This window comes from Letharia lupina, assembly GCF_014066315.1.
Source record: "Letharia lupina isolate WasteWater1 chromosome Unknown contig_25, whole genome shotgun sequence".
NCBI lineage: Eukaryota > Fungi > Ascomycota > Lecanoromycetes > Lecanorales > Parmeliaceae > Letharia > Letharia lupina.
In genome coordinates, this window is record NW_023502994.1 from 220,379 (window position 1) to 235,364 (window position 14,986).

Here is a 14,986-nt window from a genome sequence, read left to right on the forward strand (position 1 = left end):
ACATCCGCACTCATCACCCACCAGCTCGATTGTGGAAAAGTGTGATTAGCCTCTATACGTCCACTTTCATCCATCCAAGTCTTGCTCTTGTCTCACTCAGAAAACTTTGTACATTGTTTCATCCCTCCAAGTCAACACCTTTCGGCCGTAGACAGCTACCCAGGCCTGTAACGCACAGTTATGGGGCTCTTGGCGTCGAACTGCCAATCACATATACTGATGATCCAAGTGTGCCTTATGCGAGTGTTTACATTGGGAGAGTGATAAATTATCACTCCAGCGCGGCTTCATTCAAGTAAGTGCAAGATGACCGGATCTTCGCAGGTAGAACGTCCACCGATTAACCGCAGTTCTGTAAAATCGCTGCTTTGTCACTAATATATGGGAACCTCTCTGGGCAGGGTTTCCGTGTCAGGGGCAAAAGTTGTAGGGACGCTTTAGGCGTCATTCACCCGATTTTGGGAGTCAGATCCCTGTACCTTAGGGGGTTAGGGCACAAGTCCCCATTTGCAACTCGTTATAAGTCAACAACGACAGAAGTTAGAGTCAGAGATTTTGTTGATTATTTCGGTCTGGAAAATTATCGCATTGCCAAGTCATGGGATAGCCCGTCATTCAGGTTTGAAACCATTGTAATAATTGCCCTCCCGCTGTTCCACTCCTTCCGCTGGCTTCAGCCATTTAACTCTCTTTCCTGTAAACTGCTCGATCCTCGGTTTCAACACAGTCTCATGCTTTTCAAAGTCATCAACCGCTCCAATCCTCAAAGCTGCCATTCCAGGAAAGCCGGACGAGGCCGATGAACCAGACTGCCGCAGACGCTGCAGAAGTAGGAGTCATGGTGTGACCGGTTGCGATGGTGTCTGTCTCGGCGACCTTGTGTCTTTGCCGCGGACGTAATTGAGAGTGTCATCTTTGAGAAGGAAATTCGAGGCGAACATGGAGCCGGTGATTTTTCGGTCGTCCGTGCTTTGCAGATGAATTTGGAAAAAGGTTTAGAACGGAAGGCAGTGCTGTGGGGAATAATTGGACGAACGGTGTCAACCAGATTGTCGCCTTCAACGGAATAGGATATTTGGACCGCGCCGCAGTAGCAGATTAATGTTGTTTTGGATATTTCGAAGAATCTGTATCAGGGAAGATACTTAACGGAAGCAAGATATCAAGAACCAACAGAAGTGAAGGGTCTTGAGAAGGGGAGATGAGGGGGAATGGAAGATCTGGAGAGGTCCTTTGGCCCATCCAAATTGACGGCTCGATGACATTTATGATTACTGGTGTCAAACATTACTGACAAGTGGAAGCAGCAGTCTGAGTTTTGTCGTCCAAGAGAATGGTTATAGATGTGCGTGTTACACAACTTACACAGTCATGCATGTGCGTGATGCAGCAATAACTAATCATTATGCTAGTGCGCTCGCGGTCAGTGCCAAGGCCATAGGGCTGCGGCTGTTTCGTCTTTCTCTCTTTCTTCCTCGTCAATCAAAAGTGTTTCCATATCACCGATACATGCGGCATACGATACAGTTCTTACTCAAGGACGTAAAGTGCCACATCTGAGAGCCTGTCTTCCTCGTTGCCGCCGAGCAGCGATTGCTGTTGAGAATTCCGATCCTGCTCGTTGGATCAACGTCCCATTGGCTCGACTTTGACCGAGCAACAATGAGAAAGCCATCTCCGATCACTGCCAAGGGGGGTATGTTGTCTTATCTTCTCTTCATCCCCCAAATCCAATCGTCGTGCTGTATTGCCTGCACAATCTCGACATATAGCGAGAGGATAGACTTTATCTAAATTGCATGTGTCATGAGACAATTGATATCAGACACGTGAACAGCACGAAATCTCGATTGAATCCTACGCAATATGGCTCGAATCGCTCATTTCACAACACCGTATGGCTTCCGCCACGGGACGAGAACTTGAGTGGGGGCCAAAATATTGAGTCCGTCCCACTCAGAATTTAGAGCCTCAGGCCCTGAGGCTCAGGGCAAGGATTAACGAATCTATCTTCAGAAAACCTTTGCGCAGCACATGCAATTTCCCGATCGTCCCTTGGCCTACATTAAGATCATTGCCGCGCCTATAAGCGACAATCCGCGGTCAGACAATGGATCTGCTCCAACACGTCTTATCATCCTGCTCGGACACGTTTATGTGTAATTCGATCAGTCTGATTATATAGATGGGCTCATCAACGTCCAGTCTATTGTGTGATTCACACCGCTCCAATCCAACCGCTTCGTCGATCTGGCGATCCATGACTTAGGATGCTGTTTTCATGTTTCGAAACATCAAGCCGCATAAAGCAGCTCGGCCGGGTCGCCTCGGTGCTGGAACATTTCCCGTCTACTCGTTTAGCTACCTATGGAAAAGGGGCAGCAGATAAGTTTTTGTGACTTCTCACCAGCCAGAGTCTATGATGCGATGACCTACCGCATGATGCAGCCACAATTGCGGAACAACAGCTCCTCGGAGTATCAAACACGACCCTGGTGTGCCACGGCTGTGAAAAGATCCAGTCGGAGAAATACTAAAGCCTTGAAGGATCGTCAGGACAATTTTCGCGGGGTGCTCTGCCGCTCGCATTAACTCGGCGGCCTCCGACTGGGAGGATCTGGATCATCTGGTGCAACGTTCTAACATTTCTACAAGCGCGCTAATCCCAAGCATAGCTACGATGAGCTCTCGTGGGGGTAAAAACACATTCGTCACTCAAGGTTCGATTCACCGCCCCTCCAACTCAAGTGACAATAAAACGTGATCCACTGGGTCGGCACACGTTGCTGATAACGAGCTGGCTGCTTGTTGTCCTTTGCACCGACCTACCTCATATGGATGCATTGCCGGTACTGTAAAATCTGTTATCGTGGATTCTGCAGAGGTCCGCATCATGGCGAACGACTGCAAGCTCTCTCCTCACTCCTACCACTCGGAATCCACGCATCCTTTAGCTCACTGTGTCTCACTCTAGAGTCAGCTGTTCTAATCCGTCGGCAAAATCATGCACTTGCCCATTCAGAGTATTGTCGTAGTACCAAGTGGCAGGCTTCCATTGAGACAAAGGATCGCCAGTCATGTACCGCACGACGACTTGAACATAATGTATTTGTGTACAAATGCTTAGCCTGGTACATCAGAGCAGGATTATGACGAAGACTCGGTGAGTGTGAGATTGTCTTTCTGTATGACTCTGGTACAGTGGCGACGTAAGGACACGATCGTCCTGATGGAGCTGTAGGATGGTTCCCGGTTCAGATTGGAGGCAATACAGGCCGTGAATGATCGAAGTCATGACTGACAACGGAACTGATTATCGCTCCCACAGGAGAGCTGCCTCGGAAGCGCGCGGGTCATGTTGGATCCATACAGCTCACGATTAGGTCGCAGGAAGACTGCGCCCTTTTCAAATCCCACCTGGCCCGTGCTAGATGTTCTATAAGGGTCATGACTTCCACGAGCACTCTAACTGCAACAGCCCCACTACACATCTTCAGCCCCCTAAACTTCCGACATCTCGTACCGACCGACCCGACAAACTTTTACACGGTCAAAAACATAATGAATAAGGCTGCTTACCTATCACTCGTCGCTATACTTGTCGCCGTCACTCTTGTCGCCCCTTCTTCCATCACAGTACATCCTCTTCAACGTCGCCAAGGCGTCAATTGCACTGATCCTAATGCCATTACTAGTGGATTATGCTGGGAAGAGCTTCACCTCGCCGAATACCTCACAGATTGGCATACAAACAGGCCTATCTGCTCGACGATCTATGGTACTCTCGAAGACGGCGCGAACTGCTGCGCGCCTAATGAAGTCTGGTCCACCTGTTTCATACGCCTCGCGATTGGAAATCATGGCTACAACTGTATCAACATAAACGAAGGCACATGCCCCAACTTTCAAGTCGGTGCAAGCATTGCTCCTCAAGTGCGCTACATCCTGGGAACCATGTACAGTGAGTCCTGCCAGAAATTGTCTTTCTCAAAAACTGTACTGAATCAACGTACTAGATATCAATAATTTCTTCAGTAACTGGAACGGAGCACTACCTTACGCAACCCTTTCAGCCTTACTCATCAATCAGCCCCTCGTCCTCGAGATCGATCCCATCCAAAAGACCAACCTCCTTTTCAGCGACCTCCTCTCCGCCCTAACAGCCGGCCTCTCATTCATAGCCGCACCCGAACTCTCAGGCCTAGCCGGCACAGCTGCTACTGCACTTATAAAAGGTTTACAAGCAGCACCCTCAGTGGCGAAAGCCATCTGGCCCACCGGAACAGCAGATTCCCAATCTGAGCAGCTCGCCAACCTTGACAGCTACCTCTCACAGATCGATCAAAACTTTACAACCCGAATCACCCAGGGTCTCTACACAATCATGAGTGACGTCCCCTCTTTCAACGGTTTTGCATCTTCTGGACAATTCTCAGGCCCCAACAACCTGTCGCTTCCGGCCGACTCTGACATCCTAGCCCTAGGTTTGCGCACCTTCATCCTATCCAGCGCCATGTCAGCCAACAAGTGGAGGGCCGTAACCCGCAGCGATCTGACCATGGCCGATGTCGCGGGCTCAGTCCCAGGATCCGGCGGCTCCGACTGCACGTTCGGCTCCAACAACATCTGTACCAATTCAAAAGACGAGACCACTGTCTTCTACAGCAATTCTACCGCCCGTGCATACGAGGTAGTCCTGAGTGGCGCGGGCCCCGACCCGACATCTTTCATGAATGAGATCGTGAACAAGGAGTGGTCCAATCTTGAACAGTTGTTCGACGGCGCATACAATTGCAGTTTCGCTCCGGGTGGTAGTGGCATCGGTAAGCCGCTCAGTTTGTTCAACGGGACTGCCGTCGACTTCGCGTGTATGAGTCAATTGTCGATCTCGGAAGGCAAGTAACGGGTGTTCAGGCCGTCGTCGCTGATTTTACATGGGATAGTGCGGGACGGAATCACTTTTTGGGTATGGGAATCTTTTGCAGGATCTGGCGTCACCGAGTGGGGGATATCATCACTGTCTAGGCGCTTGATGCGTCTTGTTGCAATGGTATTTTCAATAAACCTTTCTTGGACACACTCTCAATGATAGTATTCAATTTGATCCATATTGGCGCATCCAATACATAGTTCTGAGCATCCTTCAGCTGCTTGCCTCACCGCAAGGCTTAGCAGCGCTTTGTTCTCTAGTCTTACGATCCTTCCGCTCTTGGGAACTGCCGTTCCAATCAGCCTGTTTCATTTTTCAAACCTGACCGCCCTTAATTTCCCCGTCATGCCGACTTACAGTAACACCCGCTGCCTCATTCCCCTTCCCACTCCCCCTCTCCTGCCCATCTCCCCCTTGCACCCCCTCCCCCTTCCCCTTCCCCACAGACTGCCACACCCGCCTCCACTCCATCAACATCGCCACAACCCTCTCCACCTCCACCTTCCCCCTCAGCGCCTCCACAACCTCACCCACTCCTAGGCTCTCTCCCAACAACAAATGCGCATGGTCATTCTGCAGCTGCCCATCAGCCGGTTTGGACGGGCGGCGCTTGCGTAGTGGGGTGGTGGGTTCGATGACCGTGGAGCGTTGATTGGGAGTGTTGGTGGTGTGGGTTGTATTGACAGAGCTGTGATAGCGAGTGTCATTCGCAATGAGAGCTTGCATCGAAGGTTCGATAGATGACCACGTTGGCCATTCGTTCGAATTGAAAGATGAGGGCGGGAGGAATTCGGGGTGAGGTTCCAGTGGTGTGGCTGCGAGAGGGGAGGATTTGGTGGGCTCGAAGGGGTTGGGCATTCTTGGGTGTTTGGTGATGAAATGGTGAGAGTTGGTGTCTCGTGTGGATGAGATTGTGAGCTGAGGTGGCTTTGTTTGAGGGAAGAGTGAAGTGAAGATTTAGGTCCGCTGGTAGCAGGAGGGAGGGTTGTGTTGACCAACAAAGAACACCGCGACAAAGCGAAGCAGACCTATTTTTCTTTTTTTCTTTTTTTCTTGCTTTGCAAACTAGCTCCCTCGGATGCATAGGTCGATATCGAATATAAATTTGAGCTTTTGGTGAGGTTGCTGGGATTGTTTCTGCACCGGCCACGCTACACATTGTGTTTCGCAGCTTTGATTTTTTAAGTCATACGTTTGCCCCGTCTCTCTAGTCTCGCTGAAATTGATGATTCGATTGAGGGACGCGGCAAGTGAGTTTTCAAGAGTGGATTAATGGCTGCGCAAGCCTAGAACATGAGCACTACCAAGCCTAATAACAAGTATCCACAGACTCCTCTAAGAATACATCTTCCATTGCAGCGGATCGTAAGGCTCTTTGACACGATCACAGTACTCTTCACTCACTATTCTTGGTACGTCTCTGTGATTTCCGCAACGAGTACACAACCACCATCACTCTCTGATCAAGAAAGGTAGGCCTATGCGAACGTATAAAGCAAGCAGACCCACAGCGCTTACAACGTCGAAATATATGAGGCGGGCTGTCCAGTTTGAGATCTCAGGCCTATGCCACCAGTGAGCGGCGTGTGTTTGGGGGCTTCCGGGAATAGGAGTAGCTGGAGGTGTAGGGTCCATAGTGCGTTCTGGAAGAGCGTACGCGGTGGAAGAGAGCGTGGCGAGGACGCATACAAGGGCGGCAATTCTGATAGTGAGTGTGGAGAGACGCATGTTGGCGATGATGATGAAGTGCATAGTTGTAGACAAGATTGTTGATAAACTTGGATTTGAAAGGTGTTGGAGGTCGACAAGATGTTGTAAATTAAAGTATCGAAGTTAAAACAAGTGTTATCCATATGTCAAGTAAGACCTTGGACTCTCCACGCCAGCACAAAGCTCTCGCTAGTTGATCCATATGTTATATGCGACCTTTTTGCGTTGGGTCTCAAAATCGAGAACGAAATTTTACCCGATGGATGCGGTTTGTGGAAGATTCTTGGCGCTTCTCTTCTCCACGGTACAAAATGGAGTCATTCTGTGAGAGTCAAATTTATCTTTTAAAAAATGTATTGCTAGCTTTAAAGTATGAGTGAGGGAAAGGGAAAGGGGGGTTTGGCCTGTCTAACACGTCTTGCGGCTTTAAAAACAGCGCAGAGAAACATGTCGTCGGCCCTGAGACGCAAAACCTGATAGTCTCGGCCATCCTGACGCGTAACATGCAGCTATTAATTAAGTGGCACTCTACATGAAGGCGAATACTCGAATGCTCAAAATACCTCCTCTAGCTACTCTGACGAGCTTTGGGGATATCCAAGGATCAGATTCGCTTTTTCCACCAAGAAATGAAGGCAACGTTTTACAGATGCTGGGGACAAAAGCAACAGAAAGGATGTCAAGCAGGCTTTCTTGTCAATCAAACAAAGCATACATTTCAATGGACTTGAGGTCTGGGTTTTATCACGTAAAGCAGATACATCTTTCTTGGATTTGTTGCGGAGACTTTGATAATAGTCCTAGGGCATCTAATATTAGAATGATAGTGTACTCAAAATCCTCCCGGACGCAATCGCCCAACACCTACAGTTGCGGCGAAAATCAGCAAACACCACCATCACTCCTGGGTATACTTCTCGTATCCTCCGACCCTCTTCTTCTGCGAAAGATGCTTAGCCCGTTTCGACTCAGCCCCCTCGAAAGCAAGCGCAGATTGTCTGATGACACCACGTTGGACGTACGCCTCAAAGGTCTCTTTCGGCCTAGCTGCTTCTCCTGAACCGCGCGTGTCATGAATGCTCGAGTTCTCGGATACCACGTGGTTTGGTAGCGGATCTGAAAGGTAGCGCTGATCGGGAAGTTGGGTGTCGCTGCCATAAAGCTTGACACGCTTGGATTTGCGGGGAGCGGACTCTTTGGATGATGTGCAACCCATGGTGAATGAAGTTGGGTCTGATGGTTGTCAGCGGTAGATGGGTTGAAGACTTACTTAATGCGATGTTTGTGTGTAGGATTTGTTTGTCGGTGTGGAAGGGATATGAAGGAGGAAGAATTGGGGATGCAGGCGAGGTTATTTAAAGGCAAGGACTTGGTCTGTGCGTATCTCCGCCCCTCCGTTTTGTCATTGTTCGGTGTCATCGACAATGACCTTGTCTTACTTCAGGTCCAAGAGTCTGTTGTTTGCTAACAGAAAATGTGTCATCGCTTTGTTAGCCAGGAGCACATTGTTCATTGGCAGATGCAATACTCTGATAAAGGCTGAACGGCATTGTGTCATAGTCGCTGCTTCCGTAGATTGACATGCTTCATTTGATTTTTGCCTATCTGTTCGGCTTTGTCTTTGAGTACAACAAAACCAGGGAGCCGAATTGACTGAACCAATTATTGTCTCGCCTCCTTTCAGTCTACTTTATCATTTCAAATCTCTAACATTCATTACCGTTGTTTCCTGAATCCGCGATTGTTTACAACAAGCCCAAAAGAAGCAAATGCTATTGTATACCTATGTCAAACAAACGCATTCTAGGTAGACAATGCACCTTGTGCCTTCAATTGGCTCAAATACTCTCTACTCTTACCTACCTAAAGTCCTACTTATCATCAGTGCAATTCTAACTTCAAATAATTACAATATATACAACAACAGTCAAGCAGGATTCGACTAATCAAATACACTACTCCAACACCGCAGATACTTCCAGACACCTATAGATCCTTCTACCTTTTCGATCCAGGATTTCGTCAAAAATCTCCACCGTCTTCAACTCCGCTCCCTCACCTCATCAGAACTTGACGCAGCCATGACTTGCTACGAATGCTCGATGATCCCCTATGGCGCCATATGCACCAAGTGCCATCAGATCCAAACATCCAGAGCCATCGCTCTTGCAACTCCTCCCGCAGCCGCCTGGCCCGTCATAGACCGCCTCGGCGACTGGACGGGAACGAAGAAGTCAGAAGAGGAGCTGCTTCAAAATCTCGACATGGAACTATTTGAGCTAATCAACGTCCCCCACGAACTCGACGAGTGGGGACGTCGTGTCTATAACGACTGCGGACATCGTATTCTGTATTACCAAGACTCTGACGGAAACACCGTCATGGGATACGAGGCATGGTACCCCTGCTCTGTCACCGGCGAGTACGAAGAACCCGATGACTGGCGCACTGGTAGACAGAATCGCGATTCCGCAGTCGATAAGGATGCCCAGTATCCAGAATACGATGACTGCGGACGTCGTACCCTGTGTTCGGCCGAACCCGAGGGAGACACCGTCACTGGCGGCTACGAGGCTTGCTATCCAAACTCTGTGCCCGACGAGTACGAAGAGCCAGAAAACTGGCGCACTGGCACACAAGCCTATGTCCCCATGATTGACTTCGAACAGCAACGATTAGCGGAGTTCCTGGCTGCTCAAGAGGAGGAGCTACCGCAATTCCAGTCGGATAGGGAAAGAATTGCTGCCTGGATCGCTACTTCTTCCGTCGCTGATGACGAGGATGTATCTGTCTTGGACTGCGAGACAAAAGAGACAGTATTTCAATGGTACACTGGTCTCGAGGATTTTGAGCCTGCCTCTCCTTCACAGGTCGGAGTGCCTTCTTGCTCGGATGGTACGCCAGAGAAGGGGTACGTTTCGGTCCCGCTTTGTGCTCAGTAAGAGCTTAAAGGCCTAGGCTGGGGTCTGACGATGTAAGTGCGGAAGGAGTAATGGGTGTATGACTTTTGCTTTTGTCTGTAACGTTACGAGATATGAAGGAAATATGCTTTGCAAGACTTATAACATCTCAACCAGCTATGTTCCCACTGTGTCATTTCTCACCCACAAACTAAAGCGCAAAACCTGCAAATTAGTTGGCCATCACATCCCACATAGCCACGGCTCCTAGCGCGTAAACCTCAATGACCATACTCATCAAATTATAGCACCCCACCCCCACCATTGAAACCGCCGTACAATCCAACTCAGCGCACATATCCACCATATCTTGCGTTTGCCGAACAAGATGTTCAATCACCACAAAGCTCCTTTCCGGAGCACTCCTGACACCAGCTCAAAGAAGTCCTCACAGCACTGTTGCACCGAACAAAGTTTCTTTATTCCGAGCACACCACCCTTCGCAAACCTGTTGTTCCGGACAACGCAGAACAAGCAAGCACAACGGCCGCTTTGTTCCAACTTACCAAAGAGTGCAGACACGATCATTATGCCAAAGACGCAGTGCGCAGAAGATGTAGTGAAGACCTTAGCCACCTTCCGCAGAACATTTCTGACGAGGATTTTGAAAGCATACATGCGTGCATCTTGATCTTATCATAGCTATTAGAGTCGTGATTTACAAGTCCCCGACACAGCATAACGACACAGCGTCTGAACATCTCGACTCTACTCCCTCACATCATGCCCGAACAAACCGAAGGACCCGGTCAGTACGACGGTCCCACGGGGGCTGCATTACCCTCGCGCCCAGGTGCCGTGACATCGAAGCCTCTCCCTCCACTTCCACGTCCGAATTTGAACAAACCGCTTCCGCCGCTGCCCAAGGAGGAGGGTGACGCTACTTTGTTTTTATTGGGATTTCATAGAATCTCATGTTCTTTGCATATGGAATGAAGGTAGAAAATGAATACTGAACAGTAGCGATTGCAAATCGGGCAAGGCCGGTCTGAAACCCCTACAGAAATTTCCTCTGGCCGTCTTTTGCGGTCTCGAGGATCATCTTCAAGAAAGCTTGGAAACCCAGGGCAGCCAGGAAAATTTCGCAGTCGCTCCACCTGTGAGAGAGTGTCTTGGTTGATGGCCGGAAAGGATATGTGCGACCACATACTGGCCATAAAAAAATGTTTAGTGTATGTAATGTAAGTATGAAAAATAAGCAAACTTTTGGCTTAGCCATGGTTACAAGCATAAACACCTCCCAAAGTGTTCATCGTGAGCTTTCGCTCAGTATTATCAGCGACACGACGCAGGGTCCATCAACACTTGCTCGACATGTTCAAAAAACGCCGTCTGATTGATACCAAGAACATAATTCACCTCCCTCGTATGACTCGGCGCAAATTCCTTCGACCACAAATGCGTCCTGCCCAAATCCGGACAGTCGAAAGCCGTATTAACATCCATGTACGCCTTCACCTGACTCGTAACCAGATCCGGAAACGCCATGATGGCAGCCGCCGTCTCGTCCCATAGCGGCAATGCGATATCATAACCTTTCATCAGCTGCGCATAAGCATTGTCATTCGATGTGATGCGATCGAGCATGCTCTGAGACAAGTACTGCTTATTCGCCACGTTTCCAGCGATGGTGATGGAAGGGAAAGGCGCCGTGACGGCGATGTGGGCGGCTTCGGGGTCGATGAGGAAATTGATGTCGGAGCCGATGTCTTCGGCTTGGGCGGATTGGAGTTGGTAGAGGTTGAGGTCGACGTAGCCGCCCATGATGACGAGTTCTTTGGCGGTGCTGGCGAAGGTGCTGTCGAGGCGGATGGCGGTGGCGATGTTCGTCAACGAGCCCTGCAGCTGGTCAGTTGGCGTGATACTATTTGATTCGTCGGTTCTGGAGGCGACTGCTTACGGCACTATAAATCGACACCTGGCCGGGGTACTTATGCACTTGTTCCACCATAAATTGAGCAGCGCTGTATCCTTCGAGAGCGCTGATATTTGGATAACCCTCTATGAACGCGGATCTTGATATTTGAGATGGATCGTTGCCTGTGGGGTCATTGCCCAAAGACTGAGCGGTCAGGTTTTCCGGGGCAAACGCTCCTTGCCATTCTACACTCCCCCAAAGTTGTTGCCATAGCTGAAATCGTTGATATGTCTGTATCAGAGGATATGTCTCGCCTTTTACCACGGGAATGCAGGACAGGTTTCCTCTTTCGAGGATTGCAAGCTAGATTCTTTGTAAGATGCATCATTGTCGAGATACGGATTGGGCACCTCGGGAGGCTTACTCCGTGCAGAGTAGTCTGGTCGACCCAGGTATCAGCTGTACCACTGGCTAGACCCAGAACCTCCATCCCAGCTCCTAAAGCCAAAAGATATGGTATGAATGCCGTTGGACTCCAGTCATTATCAAGAATTGCATATCGGGTGAGATTGGACTGTAAAGACGCCGGAGAGTTCAGCGTGGTATTGTCGCGGGAGATCAGTTGAGCATTAGCGACGCAGAGCGTGGTTGCCAGGACGGTAAGAAAGGATTCCATTTTTGATGGTGTCTCGACTCCCGGGATAGCATTACTGTAATGCACAAGACTTTCTGAACTTTCTTTCGCTTCTCATGCACCTTATCGTCATCACTCCTTTATCTTCGGGGTGCATGCATGGACTTGCCCAGGCTTCGACAATGACGTGGGTTATGCGACTTTAATGCGTCCTTCCTACCTAGCCTCCAATCAAAGTCGATCTCGCAATCCTTTCTCTTGCCGCACCAATAGAATGCGACGTGATCTTGGTTGGAGCTTGGCGATGGAAGACATATTCTAATCCCAGCCGGCGTTTGGAGTTGGTGATTTTCCTCTTGCAGCAGAATAACGTGTTGTAAATGCTGGGGTTTTCAATGTAAATGCTCTTCTGCAAGCCACATTCTTTTTCGTTTGTCTTGGCTCAGTGTCAGATCTCGAAGTAGACTTGCTCGAGAATCGAAAGAGGCCAACAGGGTTATCCGCGTAGAGTGGTTGGGCACCAGCCAATGAGTGAAATTGGGAGCTCATGGAGGGAAAATAATAGTGAGTCCGGACCACCGTTGGTGGCCATCCCCTGGTATATTACTGAAGCAGCGACTAGGTGATAGGAGAGTTGATGACGATAACCTGGATGTGCTTGTGCGGGCCCGAGTGATGACACGGAGATTGCACGCAGTCTTTATGATAGCTCTTCGGAGCGGATGAGGAAAGCCTTTTTCATTCAATCTATGCCCTCGAGCCGATATGTCGAGCTAGAGCTGTAGTCGTGTCCCATCAGAAGTTACTTGAAACAGGTTAGCTAACCAAAATTCGCTTTGAGCCCAAGGAAACGGCGGTACGAAGACTTGATTGAATGGACTTTGCAGATTTCTACGTTTGATTTTCTGCAAAGCGGCTCTACTCGGGAAGTTCAGCTACTTCACTGATGTCTCCAGACTTGACAACACCCCATTCGCCCTCATGCTGGCATACTATCTTCTCTTTTGATGCTTCGAACGCAATCTCTTTTTTTCTTTTCCAATCCCTCGACCTCTCCCTCCGTGACACGTCGAACACCGGAAGGAGCGCCTCGTTTCGAGATGGGATGGGCTCTCAGCCTTGTCTGCAATTCAGCCAGCAGATTTCCATTCGCTCAGCCTCATCTGCATGTCAGTGCTGTGAAGTCCGCCTTACCAGTAGTAGTCAGCATACTTGGCAACAACTTATGGCTACTTTACCTATATATTCCTTTGTTCACCGGAGTGGCCAAATTCTCCTGAGGACCAACGAACCATTCCATCAGCGTACGACCACTAGCGCCTGGAACTTTCTTTCCTCTCATGTCACGCTGTACATCCGATGCTCATGCTCTTTCCTCTTCAATGACGGCGTCCCTCCCAAGTCTTTGTCTTTTTTTGGGTCGCTGCCTACTGTATTAGACAGGTTTAGCAATGTGATTCAAAAGAATGATTCAAAACGAAAAGGGTAATAATCCAATAGGCTAACCATATAGAGTAGTTATTAGCCTCATCAATTATTCACAAATTAAATCACTATTTTATATTATAAAATAATAATTTAATTATAAAGTTACTCTATACGGCGTTAGCGTAACTACTTATTTAGATATATAAAATTAAATAATTAGCTAGTAGACCTATTAAGCTTTTATTATATATATCTTCTATCTTCTAATAAGTAATAATTAAGCGAAAAGAGATTTCTAGTATTTATACGTTAAATATAAGATCTATAAAAAAGTTCTAATCTAGAAAAAACGATCTTATATCGTTCGAAGTCGCCTTTATTTTATTAGAAAATTCTACTTTATTAGTAAGTTAATAACTCTTTATAATATATAGATCTCTTAAAGCTATATTAAATTATTATCGCGCTACTTTCCTTTTCTATTCGTCTGAAATACGATCTATTATACTTTTAATTAACTTTAAGAAATCTCTAATATACTACTAATAAGATAAAGATCTTACGATTTTATAATATCTAACTACTTTCTCTTATAAGCGAAAAGAAAAGAAATAATATTATTCGAAAGCCTTTTAGAAGAAAAGAAAGAGTTTTTAAATTATATATAAGAGAAAGAATAAAAAGAAGAAATATATATCGTTAGCTGGGGAGAAAGATAATAATAATTTATCCCTATAAAATGATCTTAACGCTATAAGATTATATATAAATAAATAAAAGTAAATAATAAAGAATCTACGGAATTGAACTAATAGTAGTCGATTAATAAAGAACTCTTAAATCTTAGCTTCGGCTCTTATACTATATATATTAAGAAAACGTTATTATAGATAATAGCTAAATTAGCGTTTTATAGTAGAAAAGCGATTAATAGAGAATAATAAGGTTCTTATTATAGATATTACTTTTAAATATTAAGCGAGATATGAAGTAAACTCGATAAGGCGATTCTGGAAAAGAGTATAAGAGAAATTCGTAAAGGTTGCTAAGCGAGATTACGCGAGTGTTGAATATTGTATAAAGAAGTATCTTAATTATAGGTATGATTAGCTAAGATAGAATAAAAAAGTAGACTATAGTTATAAGGTATGAGAGGATATATAGACTTAGATGATAAATAATTAGAATATAGTAATTTAGATCTTTAAAAAGAAGAAGAATATTAATAAAGTAGCTAAAGAAAAGAAGCTTTAAGACTTAAAATATTATAATCGAGATCGCGAGCGTTTTAATGAGAGGATAGATAATAAGAAGAAGAATATTATTATTAATATATTCGACGGTGAAAATAATGAGATTACTATTTAAGACGATAATATTAATAATAGTATTAACGGCGAGAGTAGTATTAACGATATTCCTTCTACACCTTATCTTTTTATATCTCGTTATTTTATATCTCGTTA

At 46.9% G+C, this 14,986-nt stretch overlaps 5 protein-coding genes across 5 annotated transcripts; 2 read left to right on the top strand and 3 right to left on the bottom strand.

Moving 5' to 3' along the window:
- Window positions 1-3,561: 3,561 nt before the first annotated feature.
- HO133_006583 (uncharacterized protein) lies at window positions 3,562-4,903 on the top strand (the record flags this gene model as incomplete). The annotated part of the gene is made up of 2 exons (XM_037297481.1): window positions 3,562-3,961; window positions 4,017-4,903. The coding sequence occupies 2 exons, from the start codon at window positions 3,562-3,564 to the stop codon at window positions 4,901-4,903; spliced, it is 1,287 nt and encodes a 428-aa protein (XP_037147191.1).
- A 118-nt stretch (window positions 4,904-5,021) lies between these two features.
- On the bottom strand, window positions 5,022-5,788 carry HO133_006584 (uncharacterized protein; the record flags this gene model as incomplete). Its single annotated transcript, XM_037297482.1, has 2 exons — window positions 5,022-5,150; window positions 5,288-5,788. The coding sequence occupies 2 exons, from the start codon at window positions 5,786-5,788 to the stop codon at window positions 5,022-5,024; spliced, it is 630 nt and encodes a 209-aa protein (XP_037147192.1).
- Window positions 5,789-7,538: 1,750 nt separating this feature from the next.
- On the bottom strand, window positions 7,539-7,856 carry HO133_006585 (uncharacterized protein; the record flags this gene model as incomplete). The annotated part of the gene is made up of 1 exon (XM_037297483.1): window positions 7,539-7,856. One exon carries the CDS (start codon window positions 7,854-7,856, stop codon window positions 7,539-7,541), a length of 318 nt encoding a protein of 105 aa, XP_037147193.1.
- An 865-nt stretch (window positions 7,857-8,721) lies between these two features.
- Window positions 8,722-9,582, top strand: HO133_006586 (uncharacterized protein; the record flags this gene model as incomplete). The annotated part of the gene is made up of 1 exon (XM_037297484.1): window positions 8,722-9,582. One exon carries the CDS (start codon window positions 8,722-8,724, stop codon window positions 9,580-9,582), a length of 861 nt encoding a protein of 286 aa, XP_037147194.1.
- Window positions 9,583-10,875: 1,293 nt separating this feature from the next.
- HO133_006587 (uncharacterized protein) lies at window positions 10,876-12,134 on the bottom strand (the record flags this gene model as incomplete). The annotated part of the gene is made up of 3 exons (XM_037297485.1): window positions 10,876-11,439; window positions 11,501-11,821; window positions 11,883-12,134. 3 exons carry the CDS (start codon window positions 12,132-12,134, stop codon window positions 10,876-10,878), a joined length of 1,137 nt encoding a protein of 378 aa, XP_037147195.1.
- Between the last annotated feature and the right edge of the window lie 2,852 nt (window positions 12,135-14,986).